General features: G+C 37.0%; 1 protein-coding gene across 1 annotated transcript in view; it reads left to right on the top strand.

Moving 5' to 3' along the window:
• Window positions 1-20,420, top strand: part of LOC127424700 (cAMP-dependent protein kinase type II-alpha regulatory subunit-like) — a 29,264-nt gene extending 8,844 nt beyond the window's left edge. The window contains exons 2-10 of the mRNA XM_051670100.1: window positions 9,370-9,405; window positions 10,452-10,588; window positions 10,924-11,030; window positions 15,832-15,985; window positions 16,242-16,343; window positions 16,504-16,578; window positions 18,617-18,682; window positions 18,929-19,067; window positions 19,495-20,420. Of these exons, the coding sequence (XP_051526060.1) occupies window positions 9,370-9,405; window positions 10,452-10,588; window positions 10,924-11,030; window positions 15,832-15,985; window positions 16,242-16,343; window positions 16,504-16,578; window positions 18,617-18,682; window positions 18,929-19,067; window positions 19,495-19,619 (941 nt within the window). The 3' untranslated portion in view covers window positions 19,620-20,420. The remainder of the gene's footprint in view (window positions 1-9,369; window positions 9,406-10,451; window positions 10,589-10,923; window positions 11,031-15,831; window positions 15,986-16,241; window positions 16,344-16,503; window positions 16,579-18,616; window positions 18,683-18,928; window positions 19,068-19,494) is intronic.
• Window positions 20,421-27,686: the final 7,266 nt, after the last annotated feature.

Here is a 27,686-nt window from a genome sequence, read left to right as displayed (position 1 = left end):
TGCGAGGTGCACATTTTGATTGGAAATACGGTTCCCTTCAGCCAGCGATCCATAATACCTTATCAACCAATCAGAGAGGAGTTAAAAGAACAGACACTGACCTTGTCCAGTCAGCGTGCAGATTAAGCAGGCGGATGGCCTTGTCTAATCAGAGGCAGAACTGACCTTGCCGCTAATGGTCATATAATACACACAAATGCACATTAACAGATGTGTCCACTGCCAATACTGAGCCAATACTCTCATACACTTTCATGAAGTTTACAAAAATTGAAAGAAATGAATGTAGTTTGAGAAAATATCTAATTTGGTTGATCCCCTGTTTCACAGATGTCATTCATGCATTTTCTCTCTTTAAGTAATCCTCTAACTGTCAGTAAAGGGTTAAATCCATAGGCACAGAGCTAGACAGAGCCTCACTACCTTATAAGGGCTAAAGAAAGAGAGGGAGAAATGGAGGACTGCAGAAAGATAGAAAACGTTTTGAGAGAGTGAGGGAAAGGGGGGACATGCAGACATTATAATTGATTGCTTTAAGCAAGAAGGGGAGAGCGAGAAAATACAGCTGGCTCCGTAGCATAGTGGGATTTTGATTTTGTAATCCAAACCTCCACTAATCCCTGAGGAGGAGCACAATATACTGGCACAACTAAGGATCTCCCATTGATGTACAAGAACCATGTGTGATTATTGAAAACACACTTATACAAACACATGCAGCCAGCTCCTTCGGAATTATATTATAAGTAGAGAGAAATGTAAATGTGCATGTTTTCTTCTTGTTTGACTACAGTTTGAAAGTTTAATTAATCAGTCCAGTAGCTTTTTGCCTGTGAGAAGAGTGTATGGTTGTGTTTGCCAGTCTTGCATACAATGTTGCATTGGGATGTAGAAAGTACCGGTACTTAGGTACCAAGTCGATACTGAAATAAAAAAGATGTCATGATACCAGTGTTTATGCTGTACCAGTAGTGCCAAGGACCAACTCAATTCGATACCCGCCCGTTGTCTGACTGAAAGAAGATGCGAATTTGATGTAATTGGGAAAAATTTATGGACCGCAATTAAACGGCAAAAGGATGCAATTTAATTAAATATATTGTCTGCATGTGCTTTGTGAATGTGTGAAGCAGGTCGTTAGCTAAAATTACTGCATTAAAAGCATTACACGTGCTGTTTGTGTTGTAATCGTTGACAGAACAGAGTGATTCTTCACTGTGAAGTGTGTAGTGTCTGCAGATTATGTTAATCAGGGATGCATGATATATCAATATCTATATCCAATATTTTATTGGCCAATAACCAGGAAAATCTAAATATTGTCATGTCAGTTTCTTTGCTGATAATTTGTTACTGTTTTCTTGCGGTTGAGAATCTCTTAAGACATAGACTCGGGTAGTCTTAAAGGGGTCATGAAATGCAAATTGTTTTTTTTTGGCATCTCCATTTCTGAATTGTAACTTGACACCGTGTCTTTTAAAAGCAGTGCAATAAACATGACAATGTTATATGCACAAAAACATTCAAAATAGTCCAGATGGGTCCCATTTGATGTTCAGAAATATTGGTCACACTAGGTCTGCACTCAGTCTCTGTTTACGATAGAATTGAACGCTAGTGGGCGGGGCCAAGGGTGCGATGAAGCATGTTGTGGGGCGTGTAAATACAACTGAGCAAAGCCTTGTAACATCACTAACACAGTTTTCAAAACCTGACATTTCAAACAGGTTGAAACTATAAATGCTCTTTTTAGACTGGGAAGTTTTGAGTTCTGAAATTTACATTATGTTTTTATAGTACAGTCACCTCTTATATGTCTAAATATCAAGGAAAATTACATTTTCCACTTCATGAACCCTTGAAGCAACAGTGTGGATGCACAGACACACAGCTTGTGTCAGTGTGAGAAAAACTCATGTTGCTCTGTGAGGATTATTTCAGCATCTCTGCACTTTGTTGTTTTGGGGCTGGTTTAATTTGGGATCATCTGCTGTAAGTAACAATATGCCATTTCACATATTATGTTTGTTTCATGAAGCAATAAATGAAATGCAGCAAAAACATGTATGCATTTTACTTGGGGGCAGTCATCTTCACTTATTACTTCATAAACAGAATATGGAAAATAACACATCGTTACTTAAGCACAGCATTGCGATTAAAGTAAGCCCAAAACAACTAACATGGTAAAAAGATCCTCAGAAATAATCCTCAGAGCGATGCGAGGTAGCTAAAGACACTAGTTTGTGTGTGAAATTGATGTACTTGTTGTATTTTACGAGTTGAGCCTTCTGTAGTTATAACTCCTAACTATTCAATCTGTATCATGTTAAATTAGCAAAAACTCATGCGCAGATTACTTTACTTCCTGAACATGTGTGGACCAGAGTACAGGTTGCTTTCTCACTCATGTGAACCATGCCATAGTTCCAAACTTGCAGTTGTTTTTACATTGATATGCAACCTTTTAAATAGGCTAAAAAAGTAGCATTTCAGTAGCATTTATTCATTTTTGCTCTATGAAATTGGTACAGAGAATCGTGAAATTTTACTGGTATTGGTACCGACTAGTGTTGTCAAAAGTACCAGTACTTCAGAACCAAGTCGATACTAAAATAAAAAAGATGTAACGATACCAGTGTTTCGGCAGTACCGAGCACCAACTCTATCTGGTACCAGCGTGCAGTATGACTGACACACGATCGTTTTAAAATGCTCATTTTGAACATGTGCTCTGTTACTCCTTACACTGAAATGGACAATTTATCAAATTAAAATCGTGACATCCTAGCGTGATTAATTAAACCATTAAAGGCTGCAATCTTAGTGTGGAAGAGCTGTGTACTTTGAATGAATATACAAATCTGACCGCTCATACACTGGAAACTCAGACATGGAGAATCATTTACGACATGTTGTATCAGATGACAGCAGAGCATTTATCTACTGTGAACCACGCAGCACATGTAAACTACATATTAATATAATTAAATCACAGCTTTAATCTCAACTCAACTTTATTTATAAAGCATTTAAAACTAAAAGTGTCGCAAACTGTTTATCCGGAAAGTGAAGATTCCGTCAAAAACTGCACGTCATAATAAAAGCATGTTTCAAAATATAAGCTAGAGCCCTGAAATTGAAGAAATTGTGAAAGAAATATATTACAACTGTATAGTTAAATGTAATATTCACTGTAATTATAATTATAATAGTAATAATTAAGCTGTTGAGTAAAAGTTTGGGGGAAAAAATGCAATGACATGTTGAAAAGTTCTATTTTCACTTTTAAAAGTTTTAAGAATGAATTAGACACCATTTCAATGATGAAATTAAATTAAACTCTAAAACATTGAGTTCTGGAAAATAATAACAAAAAGGAAAACATGATTTGGAAAAGAATAAAACAGATTTCAGTAGTGCACTACTTAAAACACTTAAGCAATGCATCCTTGATTGAGAAACACTTGAAGGAAACATGGATTTTTTAAATTTATTATTTACATTGAAATGTAACTTTTTAAATAGGATAGACAGGTGTGTTCAATAGCACATTGTCATATTAGCATATTTATGCTGTGGTACCAAAATTGGTATCAAGAACTGTGAAAATTCACTGGTATCGGTACCGACTACTGAAAGTTTGGTATCGTGACAACCCTAATGTTGCATATACAGTGTTTGTAGTGCATTCATTTATGTGAAGTTGTAGAGCCTACATGTATTTGAGTTAGTGATAGACCAATATATTTGCCAGGCCAATTTTTTCTGCCTGCATTTCACCATTTTGAAATGATCTGCATTGTTTGAAAGCTGTGCCACTTGATTGATTAACAGAAATGTTCATTCCGCCTAGTGTCAGTTTCAAAATGAACAATTGAACAATACATTTAAAAAAAATACTTTTAGTATTATATTGTGTAAAATAGGTGTTCATTAAAATACTTGAATTTAAATAGAGCTGTTCTGTCATGACTTCACTTTGTAGGCCAACCTGGAAGGCTAATTTGCCATGGGTTCCCTCTGGAATTTCTAATGGGTTTTTAGAAAAGAAGTTTGCAATTTATGAGAATAATAAGGTCTTTGGTTAACATTTCTTCTACAACATTCCCATTTGTTCAACAAAATGAATTGCCGTTCGTGACGTGAATGAGAACACAAACAGTTTACGTGTTTGTCGAATGATGTGTAATTAACAACCTATGTTTCACTTACGTCACACAACAGTTTCAAAATTCAAGTTTGAGAATGACTGTGTAATTTGTTGTAGAACAAAACAGGAAAGTCGCCTACAGTAGTGTTAGCCACAACACAGACCTTATTTTACTTATTGAAAATCGCTATTTTAAAAATCCATTACAAAAATTAATGAAAAATGCTAATTCTCTTCAGGTTTTTAGGACTACAGACTGCTTTGTTTTATAATATACTGTATGCAGTGCATTCAGAAAGTATTCAGACCCCTTAATTTTGTTATGTTGCAGCCTTATGCTAAAATGCTGTAAATTATTTATTTTTTTCACATCCATCTACACTCCATACCACATAATGGCAAAGCAAAAACCAGATTTTTGATAACTTTGCAAATTTATTTACAAAAAAAAACACAAACTGAAATATCAGACCCTTTGCTATGACACTTGAAATTTAGATTAGGTACATCCCATTTCTCTGGATCATCTTTGAGATGTTTCTACACTTTGATTGGAGTCCACCTGTGGCAAATTCAATTGATTGGACATGATTTGGAAAGGCACATACCTGTCTACATATATAAGGTCTCACAGCTGAAAATGCATATCAGAGCAAAAACCAAGCCATGAGGTCAAGGAAATGTCTGCAGAGCTCAGAGACAGGATTGTGTCTAGGTACAGATCAAATATATCAATCAAATAATAAAAAAGGGAAATGTGATTTTCTTTTAAGGCTTTAAAAACAAATCAGTTACATGAAAAATAATGTTTTAAATATAAAAATATTTCTAAATGTTTTTTTTTTTTTTTTTTTTTTTTTGGACAACTTTAGTTTTGGTAAATTTTACATTTACAGTATATGGAACTCATATTTTATATTATATTTTTTATAAAAATAAAATATAATTTATTATATTATTATTATTGTATTGTATTATATTATGCAATAGTAAAATACTTCTGTCCTAATTTCTGCACTTTCTTGTTATTTTAATGCTCTTTGATTAAACCCACAAGCCCTTAAGATTATCATGAAGCAAAACCTTTGAGATTTTGTTTCATCGTTTAATCACTCCACAGAAATAGAGTAAGCATGCATCTACTCCTCTGTGTCTTTGCGTGTATTTACCAGAAACATTTGGCATAACCCGATCATTTTAAGTGAAGCTGGAGTGCTTAGCGTTCTCTATCAAAGTTTATACTTGTTCTACTCGTTTATATTTGAGTCTCTGTTGATGGTGGGCGCATCAGAGAGCTTGAGAAGCGTTGCATGCGCTCTTCCGCACAGGAGCTGCTCTGGTTGACGTCCAGTTATACATGGAATACAACTGAATGACACACAAACGTGCCCTTTATGGCATTTATATATTTGCTTAAAATTCACTTATTTGGGCATTAAATTGTGATTGGAATTTGAAGTGCACAATAATCACGATTATCTCAAATAACCACAGTTAGATCAAATAAACGTGATCCGACTATTATTATATAATCGCAACAGGCCTATCAATTATATTGTAATATAACAACCATTGGCAACCCTGTTGTCTAGATCGCCATCAGCTTGGGCCTGGGTATTGATACAGATTTTCTGATTTGATTCCGATTCACAAGCTTTTCGATTTTGATTCTATATCGATTCATATGGGTATATTTCAGTTATAATGTCCCTTTTACTTCATGTGAAAGAAATTCTCTTCAAGCTAATGTTGTTAATTATACAGGGGACCTTCTAAGTAGGTACATTCTGAAAATATACATTTTACTAATTATTTTTTATTATTTTTTCATTTTTTTGGTCACATTTTAGCTTAAAAATAAACAAATCCATGTACTCAATCAATAAATATGATTTTATATTGCATATATTAATTTTTGTTACATTTGTATTGTTTAATTGCATAATTTGTACTATTACAAGTATTTACATACATTTCTGTAAAGAGCGCATGTTAACGAGAGAGGACTCGAATGGCTTTACATCATCCCTGCTATGCGTGATTAGCATTACATATTTCTTTTTTGTTGTTTTCAATCTGTTTTTGACTGACTGTAAAGAACAAAGCATATTAAAAGAGACATTATTCAGTGATAAATGGGTCACATGGATCTCGTCTTTGGATACGCATTACACGGAACAACTTTTACTCTCAGCACGCAATGAAAGGATCTCTGTTAAATACTCCACTAAACCACACAATCTTAACTTTTAACAGACAGTTGCCAAATAAATAAAACATTTTCGGTGCATAGCATGGAATTTGATTGCAAATGAGAGTGATTTCCTCTCATTGTAGTGGAGGGTTGCACATACAGTAAAAGATAGATCTTGGGATTTAAGAATTGATTTTGAGATTGTTCACATGAAGATCGCGATGCATCGGAAAATTTTTATATTTACCCAACCCTACCATCAGCATAAAAAAAAACATATTTGTGGACCACTGGTTTGTATACCTATATGCAAATTTGTGTGCATCCTTATTGTTTATCCATAATTTTCTGTGTGAGAAAGCAGAGTTCTAGTGTGTTTGTGGTATAGTTGCGTTGCTGAGTTTAGCCATACCATTACGGAGATCGCAGACACATACACTGTTTACTTTTAGAATTTCTTGTCTGTCTCTCTCTGGCTAATATTTGCCAGCAGTTAGTGAGTGATAAGACTGTGTAAGAATATCAATAATGCCACTGAGGAAAAAAAATAAACACTTCTAAAACAACTCTAGGTTTTGTAATTCATTGTTAACTGTTGTGTACAGCTAGTTGTGTTTGCTAAGACAAGTCAGTATTGCTTTTGCTTATACTTTAGGGATTTAAACAGACCCCTAACACTAATGGGGGTCGCACACCAGATGCGTCATGCCATACCGCATCCTAAAAATCGAATCCATTTTTTTCTATTAATGTACACACATTGCCGTCGCTGCTCGCCATCCATTGTTGGCGCTCAGCCACAACTCCAGGTCGCTGCTCAAAATTCTGCTATGCCACTCACATAGTTTTCCATGAAATTACATTAAGTTTGACCCAAATCGTAATCAAGGGACATATACTGTTGACTATTGGCTTGAAAATACAATGTGGATAGGCAATTTTTCAGTCACAAATTTGTTGTTTTGTGTTTTGACAGCTTGAACTAAAGCTTAGGCTACATAGACAATGCATAGAGAAACTGCATGATAAATGTCCCTCTTTCTAATCTTAAAGTTTGCACTTAGACATAATTTTGTTTATTCGTAAAGAAGTACAAAAACATTTATATATAACTTTTGTCTGTACGGTGATTACTGTACATTCACTAGCTGCGTTTCCATCCAACTATTTTTATGCGCATTTATGAAAAGGCGCATAAGAAATCCTGAATGGAAACGCTCAATGCATATTAACTCAAAAAATTTGCATAATATTTAATGCGCTAGGAGGAGGTGGATTTTCTGGAGTTTTGCATTTGTTAAAATTTGCTTTAAAGTGATGGAAATGGCTTATTCGCATGAACAATGATGTGTCATGACCATTTGTAAAGCGCGATGGCAATGCGCTCGGATGGTATAGGTGTGTGAGAGCTTGACTTGACTGGCTTAGCGAAAGGCCCGACCATGGCACACAATTCTTCAAACGTAGCCCTGGTTAGTTTAAAGTGCTTCACCCACAGATCGTCGTTAAAGTGGGTCCTCAATCCAACAGAACTGTTTTGAGCACGGGCATTCCCATGTATATGGAGGCTGTCGGCGAATGGGAATAGCAATTTGAGCCCTCGTTATGTGAGCTATTGCACTTATTCTGCAATGTCTCCTGGCAGCATTTAATATCATAATGTACGATTGCTTTATTACAGCAAATACAACTCTCCCCGAAGCAAAGAGATCGTTCAGCTGCTCCATGAATAAATCCTCAAGATAATGCACGTTTACAATTCATGGAAACGTGCAATGTTTCGCATTTTCTTTAGTCTAATTTTCATAAATGCGCAAAAAAAAAACATTTTGATGGAAACCCAGCTACTGTTTTGGATTGACACCCCTTTGCACCACACCGTTTGTGTGATACCAGTGATGCGACGCTGTGCTTCTCGTCTAAGTTGAGTGGGGTTTCCATCCAAGTTGCTAATTTAATTTATGCAAAAAATTGGATTATTGCAAAAACAAATTGTGAGTAAAGCAGTGTTTTCATACCATATGATTCCACATACCCATTTCTTCCTTCCTGTGTCACTGTTTGTGTCTCACTCTCTTTTTCTCTCTCTGGTTGCCAAGAGCGAGTGAGTGGGTGTGTATTGGGGGGATAGTTGTTATAGCAATAGGGAGGTCTTCCTTGTATTTTGTTGTCATGGCAACTTTGGCCACTTGATATCCCCTACACGTGAGTTTGAAGCACCCCATCTCACGATACTTCAAACGCTTGTGCGCACACTCGTTCCTTTGAGTACTCTCACAACACGGCTGTTTATCAAGCTGCCTTATCTGGATGTTGTACAGACACACACAGTGTTAAATAATTAGCTGAGAGGTGTAAATTTGAATGGTTGTATGTGACAGCACACAATTTCAGTGGCATTAACTTGAGTGCAACTCATGTATTGTAGGTGTGCTGTGTGAATTGCAAAATGTGTGGTGTGTGTAATATGTGTTGCAGGATTATAACTGCTTGGATGTGTGTTCTAACATGACTACACATTATGAGAAACCAATATGTGTGCATATGTTGTATAGAGCCATTGGAAAGCATGAGCAAACCAGTTACTAAGAGTGTAGTTCACTAACAAGGGAGTGTTTGTGTGGGAGAGATTATTGCTAGTTTTACACCAAAGAGATAATGGACTGATGGATTGTAACAGCACAGTGAGAGAGGAAGGGGGTGCAGACCTGGGCTGAGCTCCTGAGAGTCATGCTAGTGCACTCAGTTGTGATCTCTCAAAAACACACACAATCACAATCTCCTAAACTGGTACAGCCTGAAGGACAGGCCTTTGACTGACCTCACAGAATATTTAACACACCCACACAGTTACTGTAGGGCACATGTGAGATTTTGAGACTGTATTTGATCATTAACATCATCTGGGAATAATGTGTTTTTGTGTATGTGTTTTCAGTTGTCATTTACAGCTTATAGTACCAAAGTGAACACAAGAATTTAAAGATTCATTAACTCTCTCTTTCTCTCTCTTGCTCTGTAGCTCCTCCCCCCAGCAGATTTAACCGGAGAGTGTCGGGTGAGTTCTGTTTGACGTCATTGCACTAATCATGTGGTTTAAAGTGTGTGTGTGTGTATGTGTAAGATAAGTGCCCTGCCTTTGTCATTTCCCCCTGTGTTTGTTTTATAGTAATAATGTCATCGCTCTGACTGTATATGCACAATAATTCTGCCCCTTTCAATTGTGTTCCAGTAAAAATCCCCTCTTTAAAGATATGAATAACCTTTCTCCGCATGGGATATTTTAAGTCCCACATCAAGTGAAAGAATCAAGATATGCTACCTATAAAGAATGTTGAGTAGAGCCTAATAGTTTAACTCAACGAGAATCCTAATTTGTAAAATTGTGAATTTCAGAAGCATTGTCCATTTTGTCAACATTGTAAGCTTACTCATTCCAAACTATACACATGAAACAATTGCAGTTCATTCACATGTCTTCCTCTCCTACCTTCTGTCTTTGGTTTTAGATGTTTCTTTCAAATTCATAGTGTTAAACTGATGTCTTTAGAGCAGGAGTTTTCAAATTTGTGATGCCAAGTTTCCATAAATACGATAATTCAATTGCAGCGAGCCCTATCCTAAAATAATAACAACATCTATAAAATTTCAGGCATAAAGACCTATTTTAACTCTATATAAATATTAATAAGTGTGATATTATAAATTGCATTGTTTTCCAAATTCAATAATTGGGTTTTGTGTCATGGTTTTACTTTAGCCAAAGCATATGAAATTAAATTAAAATAATATCTGGAAAAGAGTTATTTTGTATTAAATTGACAATGCATGTTTTATAGAATATAATAATCATGGCTAACCTCAAGATTTCCAAACAGTATTTAGAAAGAAGAATGAAATGGTTGTATGAAATTAAAAATTCAGTTAAACTGTTTAAAATGTTAACATATAAATTTAATATCTTAATTTAGCAATGTCACTTTGACTGCTCTAAAAACTGGGGTGCCAAATCCCAGTTATAGAGTGTTTGTTTTAAATGCACTGATTTTATGCAAATTTGGCGATGACTTTTGTTATGTAAATAAATTATAATTTTTTTCTTAGTGTGTGCGGAGGCCTTTAACCCTGATGATGATGAGGAAGACTCTGAACCGAGAGTTGTCCATCCAAAAACAGACGAGCAGCGTTGTAGATTACAGGAGGCCTGCAAGGACATACTGCTGTTCAAGGCTCTCGATCAGGTATGCGCGCACACACAATCATTCAGATATGAGGGCTGTAAAGCAGTAAACAGATTGACGTCATCCAGGTTGGGTCATTCCTGGACTGTGTGCGGGCTAGTCAGATAGGTTTGCTTTGCCTATGTGGCTCATCACATGTGCCACGCTTAACCAGCAACTGTTTGAACTGTTTATCGTGATAAAATTATTTAACATACTGTTACTTGAACTGCAGTTTTTTGCTGATGTCATTTAGTGCACTTCTGTATCAAGAGTGATTCTAAATACATAAATGGCACGTACACAAGCACGAGTTACTTCATCACTCTCTCTCTCTCTGTCTCTTACTTGTACAGGAGCAGTTTTCACAGGTGCTGGACGCCATGTTTGAGGTTCTCGTGCAGCCACAAGAACACGTAATTGATCAGGGAGATGATGGGGACAACTTTTATGTAATCGAGAGGTGTGTGTGTGTGTTTTAATAATGGGTTGATGCAGGCAGCAGGTGTGTGTAATGATAATGTTGTGTAACAGGATGGGTGGGTTATGGTGGGTTATGTTATAACAATATTCTGTATATCATGATTAGGGCTGCAAATAACAACTATTTTGATAATTGATTAATCTGTCATGTATTTCCTTGCATAATTGATTAATCAGATAAAAAGGAAATGCATATTTTGTTTCCAGCAATATGTAAAAAAATGCATGCCATTCCACATCTTATCTAATGCTCTTTCAAACAAATTACGTTTAATTTTTTTTTTTTAAAAACAAAAAAATTTAAATGTGTTTGTATGTTTTGAGTAAGAAGGTCTAAAATATAATTACAATATAGTTACAATAAAAAGCACAGATTGCTTTTCACAAAAAAGTTTGAAAATGTAAATTGCTTAACATTTGCACATATTGCATTACATTGAAAATTGTTAAATGGGTTAATTAAACATTGAATAACAAATATTGCTTCGATCAAAAAGATTACTTTGATCAAAATTATGCTATGCTCTGAATAGTGGGCACACATGCACGCATGCTTTATGAAGGAAGTATTTAAAGTTAAACAGGAACAGTTTTATACTGTATACAATAGGTTGTTTTCCACAATGGAAATACATGCATTGTTTTGAATTTATTATAACCTAGAGATAAGAATACTGCATTAAAATATAAGTTACTATATGTCCTGGTGAAAAGCAACACAACCACATTAAACAGCACTTGACATGGCAACCTGGCCACAAGACACTACAGTATATGCTTATTACCTCAGTGTTTAATATAAAACAGTGTTTCCCCTATATGCATTCAACAGCGGCGCACCGCCGCTGCTAAATTAAGAGCACCGCTGCTGAGATTTCACATGGTTCATTAATATTCTTTACTCAACCTAATGCTTGCTAGCCCTAGTTCGCTGCACGCATTTAAATATGGCTGGTTGTGTTGTCAATAGTACCGGTACTTCGGTACCAAGTCGATACTAAAATAAACAAGATGTAACGATACCAGTGTTTCTGCAGTACCGAGCACGACTCAATCTGGTACTAGCGTGCAATATTACTGACACATGCTCTGTTACTCCTTACATAGAAATGAACAATTAATCAAATTTAAATCATGACATGTCCTAGTGTGATTTTTAAACCGCTAAAGGCTGCAGTCTTATTGTGGATGAGTTGCGTACTTTGAATGTATAAATCTGACAGCTCATACATATTGAGAATCAATCATGACACATTGTATCAGATGACAGAGCAGAGCACTAATCTACTGTGAACCATGCTGCACATGTAAACTATATATTTATATAATTAAATCACAGCATTTGCGCTTTAATCTCAACTTTGTTTATAAAGCATTTAAAACAAGTGCTTTGCAGTAATAACATTTAAAACATAACTTTTAAAAATTACCATATACACAAACACCAGTAATCTAAAACACAAAATACAAACATTCGAACTGTGTCCTAGATTTCATTTGTCAGACTCAAATGCCAGTGTACAGACATGAGATTTCAGACGTGACTTAAAAGTGTCTCAAACTGTTTATCCGGAAAATGAAGATTCAGGCAAAAAATACACGTCATAATAAAAGCATGTTTCAAAATATTAGCTAGAGCCATGAAATTGAAGAAATTGTGAAAGAAATATAATACAAAAGCATAGTAAAATGTAATATTCACTGTTATGATAATAATAATAATAATGAAGCAATATATCACAAGCAAGACTGCTGTTGAATAAAAGTTTGGCAAAAAAAAAAATGCAATGATGGCATGTTGAAAAGTTATATTTTCACTTGTGAAAAGTTTTAAGAATGAATTGATTAGACACCATTTCGATTATGAAATTAAACTCAAAACATTGAGTTCTGGAAAATAATAACAAAAAGGAAAACATGATTTGGTAAAGAATAAAACAGATTTCAGTAGGACGCTACTTAAAACACTTAAGCAATGCATCCTTGATTGAGACATTTTTTTCATTTATTATTTACATTGAAATGTAACTTTTTAAATAGTCTAGACAGGTGTGTTCAATAGCACATTGTCATATTAGCATATTTATGCTGTGGTACTGAAATTGGTATCGAGAACCGTGAAATTTCACTGGTATCGGTACCGACTACTGAAATTTTGGTACCATGACGATACTAATGGCTGGTATGAAACGAAAGGCACACTACCTCATACACACAAGTACACACAAGAACTCACAGTGATGTCACCATATAGCAGTCCTACGGGAGTGTGGGACACCTGCAGAACCTGAAATTTGGCACGGTATTGCAGCCATTGCGTGCAAATTTAATCATTCCCTTTTGTTCCACGTTCATAATGCGGGGAACTCCTGCTCGCCTTTATTCACTTTAACATGTAGTTAAGCATTGGTAAACCAATCCATACAGATGAACAAATCAAATCAGTAATGTTGTGTTTGTAACAAAATGTAATTCCAGAATCAGCAAATCAGTAAATCAGCTCTTCTGCATCCCTCTCTCATGCAGCAGCTCATTGAGTGCTTGTTGAGGTTAGTGTAAGCGCTCCTGTTTATAATCAAGAAAGCAAAGCTGTCAACGTTGCAAGCGCAGGACATCGGAGCGATCTAGTTTTGACACCCGTATACCATGGCGTTCCCTCACAAAGTCACAAAACAGCACATTTGACAAAGGCAGAAACAGCAAAAATGCTTTGTGTAAAATGCTACCAGAACTACTGCAGGGTGAAGAGAAACTCTTAAACACTTGTTCATCTCTCTAGATTGCCATCTGGCATGTACAGGTATTTTCTCTTCCAAGTGAATCAGTTAATTTTAATAAGTATGTAAAAATAAAATTTTCAATGCAGTTTTTCAACATAAATGGCCATTTTTAATGTAACTGTTGAGCATTGACTGGTACTCTTAAAGTGATAGTAGTTAGGGAGAATGTTTGTTTCAGTTGTATGGAGGAAAAATATAGTGACAGTGCATAGTGACTGAAACTAATGTTCTGCCTAACATCACCTTTTGTGTTCCACAAGGGAGAGAAATCCATACAGACTTAAGAAGTAATAACAGAAATTTCAATTTTGAATTAACTTCCTTTGAACTACCTGTTAAAATATTTGTTAAAGGTATTTGCCAAGAACAACAACATAAATGTAATTGACCCTTTGCTAAGCCCTGCCGCCATTACTCTTTACACGCAAGAGCTATTTTACAATGACAGCTTATGGAAGTGACGTGTGTGAGTAGTTTTAAGTGGGATGTTATCAAAATAATCAAAAAATGTCAAACACGATGTTGCCGGGTCATTTGTAATAGTGACATGAGTTACCCACAGAGGATACACGCAGTGTCTTTAAATAAATCTGGAAAAGATCATATTATGGATTAAACTGTGTCAGCCCTCATTCCCAAGTGAACATATAACATCTGCAACGACACCTACATTTGCCCCAAGGTAAGTTAAAGCTAATAACTGAATGTTAATTCAATTCAGGTCATTGTAAAAGCGATAGTAAATAAACAGTTCACAGCATTAAAATTAGTGTGTTATGAGATGTTATAAACAGCTCTGTTAATGTTATTAAATGTGTAAACGCTATTAAATGAAGTTGTTCTCTCTTCAAGTGACTGTAATCGTTTGCCTTGATTCTGATTCACAGTCTCCACAGTCTTTAACCAAATTTCTTTTACAAAGAACTTTATGTAAAAATGCTTTGCAGTGTCACTCTTCATACCAGCCCACATAAAAATATTAGCCATTCCGTTTAAGAGAATATTTGTCCAAAAACGCGTTGTTCACGGCAATCTCCCATTCATTCCAATGGGGAGTTCTGCAGAGCTTGTCAGAGCAAGCAACCATAACGAAGGGGGTTGGAGCTTAGCGTAGGATCAATTCAGCACATGATTGCATCATGTCTTGCTGAGAAAAAAGTGACTGAAGCAGAGGACCATAATTAGGCTATATACTTTAAAAGTCATTCCATCTGAAAAAACTAAAGGTAAGTATCCCCCGTGAGATTGTTTTACATTTTCAGATGTTTTAGTAAATTTTACCCCCAGAGCACTCCAGAAGTGTCAGAAGTCCCCAGTAAACACACACGACAAGGCGAACATGAATAACACATCTGTAATGATTCTAAGGTCGTTTTAAGCCGATATGCATAAATACGGATCCAGCGTTGTGGGCTCATGGATGTGAGCACAACAGCACCGCTGCTTAAAAATACCCTAGGGGAAACACTGTAAAGTGCTTCAGTGATTTGGACAGCTTGTGTGCAACCCAGTTTTGTTTTTTGTTTTTTTCTGCTGCAGCTTGGTCTATATTCCCCACCATTTTTCAGATGTCTTTTTTCATATGAATAGACTTTTTCACAACTGTAAAATGACTTAACCTAAGAATGTTCTCTGTGCGAAAGCACACAGACCAAACTAATCGACAGTGACATTTGTTGTCAATTTGTTGTCTTTTGTTGATTTTATCTATAGTTAATGCAGCACTTATCATCATCCACCTTTTATATTAAGCTTCATTACAGTATTTCAATTAATCACCACCAGGCACAATAGAAGTTTTGAATATTAAAGTTTTCACCTAAGTATTGTTTTAAAATGTGTTCAGTACTATTCATTGTTATTTAAACCATATTATTGCATGTCAGTACTTAGAGGTCAGAATATTATTATAAAATTGTGAATAATAGAAGTGTAGTAACTAGATCGCTATCACAACACAAACTGTGTGTATTTATATTATGCAAATGTTTGTGTTTGCAGGGGAGTGTTTGATATTGTGGTACAGAAGGGTGGTGAGGGCTGCTGTGTGGGTCAGTACAATAATAAAGGCAGTTTCGGAGAATTGGCCCTCATGTACAACACTCCACGTGCTGCAACTATAATTGCTAAAGAGGAGGGAGCCCTTTGGGCACTGGTGAGTGTGTGAAAGAGCAACTTACAGCAAACACTTTTGACTTAGTGCCCTACAACAGCACCACCTTGTGGACATGTAGTTGAAACACTGAATGGCTGCAACTTCATTTTCATAATGTTAAGAAGTTACTGCTGGACTTTTATTTAATTTCACCCAGAACAGTCTTAGACACTGAAAATAAGTGTGACGGAAGCATAAATCCAAAATGTATTCTGATATTCAATATTTTTTCAGCTGAACCCTGTGTCTGTTTCAGGACCGAGCAACGTTCCGTAGACTCATAGTGAAGAACAATGCGAAAAAGAGGAGGATGTATGAATGCTTTATAGAGTCTATCCCACTGCTCAAATCACTAGAGGTGAGACCAAGACAGATGGAGAAAATCTATTCATTTACTAAAAGAATGAAAGAATGTCAGGATTGTAAAGCTAAAGCAAACATTGAGCAGTTTTAGGAGGTAAAGAATATTTTTTGGTAATAAAATGATCAAGTAATGACATTCTTTTTCTGTCTCTCAGCTGTCTGAGAGAATGAAGATTGTTGACGTCTTGGGCGTAAAATCATTTCAGGATGGAGAGAGAATCATTATGCAGGTGAGATGTTTATTTGCGTACAGTGGCCCCCAAGAGTAGGACACTTAAAGCCGTACTTAAAAATGTAATTGCATTAGGTAACAAAATATTAAACCAAGTGGCATTTATTTTGAAGAAAGATAGCACAAGCACAAGGTGTTATTGAAAATTATGTGTAAAAGTATTTGGACACTTTCTGGTTGATAAACTTAGTGGAACATGTCTATAGTTATATGTATATAGTATGCAATGAATGACACCTGTGGTTACTCTGCAAAGACACTTATCTGAAGAGGAACTGACTTATCGGTACACCCACTAAAAATGTAATGACATCAGTAAGTTAAAAGTCATTGCAAAAATGGATGAGAAAATTGAAGTGCGTTCTGAGAAAAGGTCTTGCATCATTTGATTGAAAATGTGCTATTTGGTTTAATATCTTGGTATCAAAAGCAGTGAAATTCATACATTAAGTGTGGCTTGGTACAAGGAATAGATCACCCAAAAATGAAAATTCTCTCATCGTTTACTCACCCTCATTCCAACACAGATGTGTGTGACTTTCTTCTGCAAGACAGATTTATAGAAAAATATCTCAGCTCTGTATACAGGCCCATTCAATGCAAGTGGATGGTGATCAGCACTTTAAAGCTCCAAAAAAGCACAGACATTCTAATTAAAATTAAATGACTCCAGTGGTTAAATGAATGTCTTCTAAAGCAATACGATCACTTTGTGTGAGAAACATATCAATATTTAAGTCCTATTCACATCGCTCTCCAGTGCACGTCCATGAGGAGACCCAGTTCATGCTGCCTCTCGCATGATGTAAGCGCTTTGGCATGTTCACGTGAGAACTGACATGATACAACTGGAATTGCAGTTCGATTTGTTTACAAGAGAACACTGTTCGCAAGCGTCACTGGTTTTGCTTTCATTTGAACTTGCCAACCCGCTTGCATCACGGTGAGACAGCATGAACTGGATCCTCTCATGAACGTGCAGTGGAGAGTGACTGGAAGTAAATAAATATAGTGAAAAGGACTTAAATATTGATCTGTTTCTCACCCAAAGCGATCATTGGAGTCATAGGGATTACTTCTATGCTGCCTTAATGTGCTTTTTGGAGCTTTAGAGTGCTGATCACCATCCACTTGCATTGTATGGACTTACAGAGCTGAGATATTCATATCTGGGATGGTATGAGGGTGAGTAAATGATGAGAGAATTTTCATTTTTGGGTGAACTATTCCGTGATTATGAAACGCGAGCAGAACGAATTTCTGAGTAAATCATTTGTAGAACCATTCTTGCATAGATTGTCGCATTCAAGTCAATGCAACAATGGACCCTTTTCACAGATATAAGCGCGTTTCCGCCTTAATTCTGCAGCGTAAATCTAGCAAACTTTTTCATATTCGCAATTTTAAAATTGTTAAGTGTACAGTTCTATCTATAGAATTTGTTTGATATTACCCTGGAATTAGTTTTACATAAAACAAATTACTACAGATGTAATGAGGTTTCTGATACAGTTGCTGAGAGAGTGACAGTAAATTTGCCATCTCTCTTCTAATTGTCGTAATTCATCACTCTATTTTTTTTTTCTTCATTTGGAAAGTTGTAGAAATGTAATAGTGCCGTTTTTCTTTTGCTGTTGGAGCAAATGAGTAAGCAAAAATTATATTTGCCATGGTCTCCCATTCACTCCTATTTACTGCTATTGAAGTTTACTCATTCCAGATCCCGGAAGTGTGAAAAGGTCTATTTACATAAGAATGGATTTATGAACGAATTGCACAGAAATTTGTTCTGCTTGTGTTTCATGAATAAGGCCCATTGTGTGTTAGTCAGTGGGTGGTACAGGTGAGAGTGTTAACATTCTGTTCAGCTCTCAAACTCTCGCAGCAGCTAAAGAATGTCTAAAAGAACCACGCCACACTCACATACAGCAGGCGTAATTATAGCACTATAATAATAGAGCAAAGCTAAAGATCAGGGCTCTGACTGATGCTATTGTATCATTATTCATTATTATTATGGGCTGTTGCATTGCCAGGGTGATAAGGCTGATTGCTTCTACATTGTGGAGTCTGGAGAGGTAAAGATTATGATGAAGAGTAAAGTGAGTATCTTTCCTCTATTTTTTATCTTTTTTCCATCACTCTGTTATATTATCAGTCTTAGACACATCTGTTGATTGCTTAGTTTGTAAATAAAAAAATAGTTCAGATTTTTAAGGTGAAGAGTGTAATTTTTGAATATTAAAATACTTTCACAACTTAATATGCAGAGACAACTTTTTAAGTCACTCATTTGTGCAAGTGGTGCAGGAAGTTCACACTTCACCTTTAATCTCTGTCTCTCTCAGACGAAAGCAGACAGACATGATAACGCTGAGGTTGAGATTGCTCGCTGCAGCAGAGGGCAGTATTTTGGAGAACTTGCTCTTGTCACCAATAAACCACGAGCTGCCTCAGCCTATGCTATTGGGGACATCAAATGCTTGGGTAAATCAAAATCTGAGTTTTGTGTCTGTTAGCTTTGTGGTCATCTATATGCTAGTGTGCTCCCAAACCTTGACAAAAGTCAGTTTTAGCAGATATGTGCATTTGAAATTTACAGTCGTTCTCTTCTGGGGAAAATGGACCAAAAATAATTATGACTGCTATACACAGATTTTTGTCCAGTTATTTATGGCCGTGATTTATGGCTGTGACATAACTAAAGCCTATTGGCTGTTTAAAAAAAAGAAGGGATGAGCCCTTTGAAATGTACCTTGTAAACTTCCTGTTTCAGTAGAAAATATCAACACAGAAAAAGAAAACTGCACTCATCAAGCGTATTCACTATAAGTAAAATGTTTGACAAGTGCAGGCAACTGAGTGCTAGCTAGTCTCCAATAATGATATCACATGGTTGATGTGTGTGTTTCAGTGATTGATATACAAGCCTTTGAGCGTTTGCTGGGACCCTGTAAAGAGATCATGAAGAGGAACATCACCCACTATGAAGAGCAACTGGTGGCTCTGTTTGGATCCAGCATGGACCTTAGGGACTGAGACAGACTGGCTGTGCCTTACACACACACACACACACACACACACACACACACACACACACATACACAAACACCCTATACACAACACAGACCGAAATCATTTTGTATGCACACATTCCTTTTTATGTGCACTCATACTCCAACCAACATGCTCGCACATAAAAATCATATCTCACACAAACACACCTACTGTCATTGCGTCAGCTGCTCAGTATGAAATACAAGCATTACCAGCCCAAATGCTGTGACCCTGAACCAACCACAGCCTGGAGAGGATGTGCGCACATATACACGCAAACACACGTTCACTTACACCAAAAATCCCCAGCCAAGGACCCATTCTTTCTCATGGTCATTTGCAGTCGCAACAAAGAAAAGAATAAAGAGATAAGATAAAAAAAATAATAATAATCTATGTTTAAACAAGTTATCTTTCAATAAAAAAAAAATGCAAAAAAAAAAAAGTGCAAAAATGTAACAAAGTTTTAGAGCATTTTATGATGATGCAAAGCTTTGATAAACACTTGTTTAAATATGACCTGTTTCCTTCCCTGATGTTGGTGCATAAAAGTTTTTGCTGGTGGTATCCACAGTGACCGATTTTCTCACTTAAACTCCACGTTGTATTGAATAATGTATTACTAATATCATTATTATTATTGTATATTATTTTTGTTAAAGATTGACTCGCTGACCCACCCCCCCAAATTTGAGGATGCGAGGTAAAATCTAGTGCAGATTTTCCCTTTAGTCTTTCTGAACAAGTCAACCTGAAAAATAAATAAAGCAGACATTTTGATAACCTGCTGGGACTCTTATGTTGCGAATGTGTGTGCGTGCGTGTGGTGAAAGGTGCGGCCTGTAATTATCGGAACAGTGCCATTTAAATGTCAGGAATCAGTTTTGTGTTTGTAAACTTTTGAATGAAGGCACTATAAAAATATTTTGGAATGGAGTCCACCCCCCTCTCTTTAGGGCGTTAATTGGTTATTGTTAGTTGGGTATCACCACTGAGGGTTGGCTAGTTTCGGCATTTACAGATTGTACTTTTAATAAACTTTGGATAAATCAGGTTGTCTGCATTTATTTAAAATATTTTTCCCCCTTTGGGAGGGGGTGTTAGTGTGTTCATCTGAGTCACAAAGAATAAATATTAATATGCAGCAATGAATCCGATTGATTGGATGATTCTAAGTAGGAGGTAATACTCATTAGGGAGGTACTTAAATGATTCCTTCATAACCTTCCCATTAAATTAATGTTCCAGGGTTCAATACAAGTTCAACGCAAAGGGATAGTTCATCCAAAAATGAAAATTCTCTCATCATTTACTCCCCATTATGCCATCCCAGATGTGTTTGACTTACTTTCTTCTGCAGAACACAAAGATTTTTAGAAGAATATTTCAGCTCTGTAGGTCTGTACAATGCAAGTGAATGGGTGCCAACATTTTGAAACTCCAAAATGCACAAAGTCAGCATAAAAGTAATCCATACGACTCTAGTGGTTAAATCATCAATAAGTCAGTTTTTACCATACATTTTCTTCCCTGCCCAGTAGGGGGCGATATGCACGAAGAATGCAACTTATCAAAAACAAAACTTAAATATTGAACTGTTTCTCACTCATACCTATCATATTGCTTCAGAAGATACGGATTTAATCACTGGAATCTTGTGGATTATTTTATGCTGTATTTATGTGCATTTTGGTGCTTCAAAGTTTTGGTCACTATTCACTTGCATTGTATAGACCTACAGAGCTGAGATGTTCTTCTAAAAATCTTTGTGTTCTGCTGACGAAAGAAAGTCATGCACATCTGGGATGGCATGAGGGTGAGTAAATGATGAGAGAATTTCCATTTTTGTGTGAACTATCGCTTTAACAGCATTTGTAGCATAATGTTGATGATTACCACAAAAACACTTTTAACTCGCACTTTAAACTTTAATTTTTAATTATTTTTTTGTTGTTATAGTATAGTATGGCACTTTTAATGGAAGTGAATGGGGCCAGACCATAAATGCCAAAAACACAGAAACAAAAGTACAGCCACAAGACGTAAACAGTATACAAGTTATCATGGTTTTTGTGTGATAAAATGGCTTTCTAACCTCATCATTGTGAAGTTATATCCGATATCGCAACTTTGTTGTCATGACAACTAAACCTTGTAATCCTATTGGAAGTAACTTTACACAGACAAGGTTCGTAAGTGAAGTTGTCATTTTATCACACTAAAATCATGTTAACATGTATAATGTTATCTTATGGCTATACTTAAGAAACAGTGTGTATTTTAACGGTTATGCGCAGGCCCATTCACTTCCATTGTATGTTCTGTAACGGTGATTTTTGCTTTTTTTTTTTTTTTTTTTTTTTAATAAACGAGGCAGAGTAGAAATTATTTTGGTGGAAATGTATTTTTAATTTTTTTTTTTTTTTTTTTTTTTTACAAAGCTGCACTGAATTGATTGAGACAAAATAGGAAGGATGGAGGAAATGTCCCTCAATTGGTGGTGGAAAAGAGTACTGCCAAAATGCAATGCGCATTCATGATTAGAACCAGAGAATCTCTGTTAGAACTAGAAACTGTCCTTTAGTTGACAGTACTACGCGTTTCTATGTTGAATCTGCTTTAAATCTCAGCAGAAGAAGAGGGAGTTTCAAAGACAGCTGCTTTCTCTGCTGTGAAGGCGAAATAATTTACCAGCATATAGGTATCAGAGATTAGAGCTCATAAACTAAATCAAAATAAAATGAACGCGTCTTTCACAAGCAGCAGACACATCACCGATTGCTGTGTTCATATGGGTTTGTCCTTTTCTTTCTTGACCTTATGGGTTGCTAAATAACCGGTCTGTCGTTTCTGTCGATTGTCATATGGTTTGATATTGAGTGTTACTGCATAGCATTCATGTTATTTTCAAACTGCCAACATTGATAAATTGTTACTATAACATTAAGATAAGCTTTTGCCATATTTAGAAATGTTAAACGAAACACTTCATTTCCTGTTAGAGAACAGCGTCGCAGACTGTAGCAAATGAATGACTGAGGTCTGTATTCTTGAGCTCAGCTGTGTCGACACTTGGGCATTTGTGACAGTGGAATTATTTTTCGTACTTTTAGTATGTACTTGTGCATCACTATCACTCTAGATTAAACGAAGGCATCATCAATGTCCAGCTTAAATCCAGCGCTTTAAAGAGATAGTTAACCCCCCTCCCCCCAAACACACACATTTCTGTCATCATTTACTCACCCTCATGTTTTTCCAAACCCATATGACTTTCTTTATTCAAAAGAAAGACATTAGGCAGTATGTTTACAATCAGTCATTATTCACTTTTATTGCATCCTTTTTTTTTTCCTCAGAAAAAAAATGTTAGGAACTTACCGCACCTTTTGAGAAGCCCCCCAAAAAACTGTTTATAGGCCACGAATAAAATCCAAAAGATAAGGTATATAAGAAGTCTGCACACTTTTACCGTGCAAATTGGACATACACCACCAATTACGAGTTCCCCTTTTTTAATGGTTATAATGTGCAGGCTTCTTATATAGCCTACACATTAATTTTATTTTTTTATTTTTTTTATTTATTTTTTTTTTATACGGTGAAAATGAATGGTATCTAGGGCTGACGTTCTGCCCAACGTTTGGGTTCCACAGAGGAAAGAAAGTCAAATGTGTTTAAAACTACATGGGGGTGAGTAAATGATGGCAGAATTTTCATTTTGGTAGTACTAGTCCTGTAATTAATTTGAAGTGAAAAGGCTGAATGAGCTTCATATGGGTCTAACAATCAGTTGACTCTTCATGTTGAATTGCAATATCCAGAACAGCCTTACTTTGCCCATTTTAAGATTTGTCTCCATATTTGGGCCTGCAAACAACATTATAGCACAACCTCTCTAAAACCCACACATTTGATCAGCATTTCACACTTGCTAAAAAAAATAAAATAAAATAAAAAGCTGTTGAAAGCCGTTTTGTTTCATTTTCTGATCCCTTTAATTACTCAAAATGCCTTTAACTATGTTTAAAAATCAATTTACCTTTTTATCAATCTAGCATTTGCCTGTAAAAGTGACATGTGGCTATCAGGGTGATTATAACTGAACTGTTGAGTGTTGAAAATAATTGCCAGCTGTTGCAGCAAGTCACAAGAAATGAGTGTCATATAGGAAATAAGTGATTGTAAGGTAATGAGTGAAGAGAACAGCTTTTACTTCTCTGCTGTGTACACTTAATGTATAGCATAATGAAAGAAGAAAGTTAAATGGATAGTTCGCCCAAAAATGAATTTTAGAAGAATATTTCAGCTCGGTAGGACCATAAAATGCAAGTAAATGGGTGCCAAAATGTTGATGCTCCAAAAAGCACATAAAGGCATCATAAAAGTAATCCATACGACTCCAGTGTTTTAATCCATATCTTCAGAAGTTATATTATAGGTGTAGGTAAGAAACAGATCAACATTTAAGTCTTCCTTTGCTAGAAATTCTTATCCCTTCCCAGTAGGGGGCAGTTTGCATGAAGAATGTGATTCACCAAAAACACAAGAAGAAGAATGTGAAAGTTAAAGCGGCTATTGACTGAGCAGGGAGGTGAATTTATAATTAAAAAAGGACTTAAAATTATTCTGTTTCTCACCCACACCTATCATATAGCTTCTGAAGATTTTGATTTAACCACTGGAGTCTTATGGATTACGTTTATGCTGACTTATGTGATGTTTGGAGCTTGACAATTCTGGCACCCATTCACTTGCATTGTATGGACCAAAAGAGTTGAGAAATTCTTCTAAAAATCTTTGTTTGTGTTCTGCAGATGAAAGAAAGTCATACACATCTGGGATGGCATAAGGGTGAGTAAATGATGAGAGAATTTTCTTTTTTGGGTGAACTATTCCTTTTAGCTGCTAATGATGTTTTCCAATAACTCCCGGTGCTATTTAAAACGAGAGTCACTGACATTTACTTCTGAGTTGACCCCTGCCCTTGGCGTGTGTGCAGGTGTGATATCGGCTGCGCAGTCATTCAAATCAAACCTCTTCAGGGACCTTGTGGAGGCATGTGCGGAGCTACTGAATGCCCAGTGGCAGCGTAGAATTGGAGCATGAATTCACTCCCTCTGTCAGTCAAGCCACAACTATCCTGTGTGTCTCCTCCTACTGAAGGGGGAGAGGCACAGTCAAGATGAGAAGTTAATAGGCCATGCCCGCTTATCCCGCATACTGGGGAGCCGTAGTCTGTTTGTGGAGTCAGTCATGGTGTGTAGCACGCTGCAAGGGAAGGGATATGGATGTATCTTGATGGAGGGTGTAGAGCGATATGCCAAGGGGCATGGCTGCACCTGATTGTGCCTAACCACCCATGATAAGCAACACTTCTACGCCCATCTGGGGTTTGTGCTGTCCAAATCTGTCCAGAGTGTCGGAACACTGGCCACCTTCATGCCTATGGAGGTGCTGCACAAGTTCTGTAGGACTTCAGAGAATAAGGAGGAACAGGCGAAGAGTAATGCTGCTAAATTGTATTCAAAGTCATTAAACAATCCCACACATTCTGCACATTCCCTGATTCTGCCTTCACCTCCACTCCCTCCTCCACTTGCCTGTCCTCCTTCTCTGTCTGGCTCTGTTCCTCCACCACCTCCATCTCCTCCTCCGTTGTCTTGGACGCCAGTTAATCAGACTCAGACTTTAACATGTGTATTTTGTCTTACTGTAGTGGCAGAGTTTTTATAGCCAAAACAAGTGAAAAAATCTACCAGTGCTGAAGAAGTAATCCAAAGCAATTAGAATGCGTTACTGACCTTGAGTAATCTAACATAATATGTTACAAATGATTTTTTACAGCATGTATTCTGTAATCTGTAGTGGAATACATTTCAAAAGTAACCCTCCTAAACCTGAGTGCGGCGTGATGGGATTCTGTTCCCCATATGCGTTAATTAACGCAATGTCAAGTGCAGACTGAATCGTAAGGGAACGTCTCGGTTACGTACGTAACCTCGGTTCCCTAAGACAAAGGGAACAAGACATTGCGAACGCTAGCCGCACTACAAGACTCAGAGTTCTTGAGGTACGAGCGATGCGCTCCTTGTTCTCAGTCAGAAATTCTGAGGAAATGGTGTTTGCGCACCTGCTTTTATAGCGGACAACTTCTCGCCAAAACAGGCGGGGCTCAAACACCATAGCCAATATAAGAATATTGGCATTATTGTAGAGAGGTTTCAACTAGGACGTGTAAGAAGGCACACCCCATATGCGTTAATTAACGCAATGTCTCATTCGCTTCATCTCAGGGAACCGAGGTTACGTACGTAACCGAGATGTTTGCCAATACCAATAACTTAGGTGGTGGGAAAAGGAGAGAACTGATTAACTGAATGACGATTTGGTGCATAACGCAGAACTTTTAACTATAAACAAGCCTCTAATACACCATGGACTTTCATTTTGAAATGTCTGTGCTCCCAGCTGCTCACACAAATCCAAAAGGGAAACAAAATATTCACTCTTACAATCATCTGCAACATATTGCAATACAAAGACTATTAGAAAGACATTGTCATAATAAATACTGTATGAGCAGTTATTATTTTATATACAATATTATATAAACAGACTTTTTTGCTTTTCTTGTGACACCACAATAATACTTAGGTTTAATGATTTGAACAAATCCTTAAGGATTAAACTTTAGCACATAACTCATCCTGCATCCCATGTGCTACGTATATAAATGTTATATCTAAGTGTGGATAGTTGAGGAGATGCTGTATGTGCTATTACTTTCGTAAGCATGCAAAAAAAAAAACATAGACTTGCATTGAAGGAGGGACCTGAGCCATATCTAGGAACCAGAACATTATTACTTGTCCTTTTGATTTGGACCAGTAAGCACCTAGCAACTCCCTAACAACATAGCAATGCACCAAATACACCCAGAACACCTTAGCAATAGCATTGTGGTGGCAGTTTTTTTTCTTCTTCTTCTTTTTAACATGAGGAAGCACCACTCACATTTTAGTCAGTAAATGTAAAATCTATTTTCTGAAGTGCTTATAATTTATGTTCTTGGATAGACTGTTACTTATCCAAGCACTTTGCACAAAGATGCATATGTTAGTGTAAGAGGTCGCTGGGTGGAAAAGAGGAGACAGGAATCTGGGAACTCAACTCAAAGATAGGTTTTAATTAAACAAACTCAAGAATGGCTTTTCAGCTCCACACAATATAACACAGTCTCTTTGGGTCAGGCAGCTCTCTCTCCTACCCTCGTTACTGGCATGGTCCCTTTATACCGCTCTCTCCAAAGCTTACTGCAATTGGAAACAGGTGTTAGTCATAATCAGGCTCAGGTGTATGCACCCTTACCATTTTCTCTCTCTCCAGACGGACACTCGATCACGCCCCCGCCGCCACATATCCCCACCGCCCGACTCAGGCCGGGGAGACATCCAGTCTGTTTACCACTCCCCTGCCATTTCTGGAAAGGAAGTCCATGACAGCTATCTACGCTCCCGGTCTGTGGACCACCTCAAACTTAAACGGCTGAAGAGCCAGATACCACCGGGTAATCCACGCATTGGTATCCTTCATACAGTGGAGCCGCTGGAGTGGGGTGTGATCTGAACAGAGGGTGAAAGCCTGCCCCAGCAGGTAGTAGTAGAGTGTGAGGACCGCCCACTTGATGACAAGACACTCCTTCTCAATGGTGCTGTACTTAGTCTCCCTCAGCGAGAGCTTGCGACTGATGTACAGCACCGGGTGCTCCTCCCCCTCCACCTCCTGCAAGAGCATGGCCCCCAGCCCCTGTCTGAAGCATCCATCTGTAGAATGAAAGGGAGAGAGAAATTGGGTGAATGTAAAAGCAGCCCCCAACAAAGTGCGGCTTTCACCTGCGTAAACGCCTGTTGAAACTGCTCTGTCCACTGGACTGGGTCTAGAGCTCCCTTTTTAGTGAGATCAGTCAGTGGGCTGGTGACGTCCGAATAATTAGGCACAAACCTTCTATAATAGCCAGACAGTCCCAGGAACTGTCTCACCCCCTTT

The sequence above is a fragment of the Myxocyprinus asiaticus genome, chromosome 33, assembly GCF_019703515.2.
Source record: "Myxocyprinus asiaticus isolate MX2 ecotype Aquarium Trade chromosome 33, UBuf_Myxa_2, whole genome shotgun sequence".
Lineage (NCBI taxonomy): Eukaryota > Metazoa > Chordata > Actinopteri > Cypriniformes > Catostomidae > Myxocyprinus > Myxocyprinus asiaticus.
This window is presented reverse-complemented; position numbering and strand designations above follow the sequence as displayed.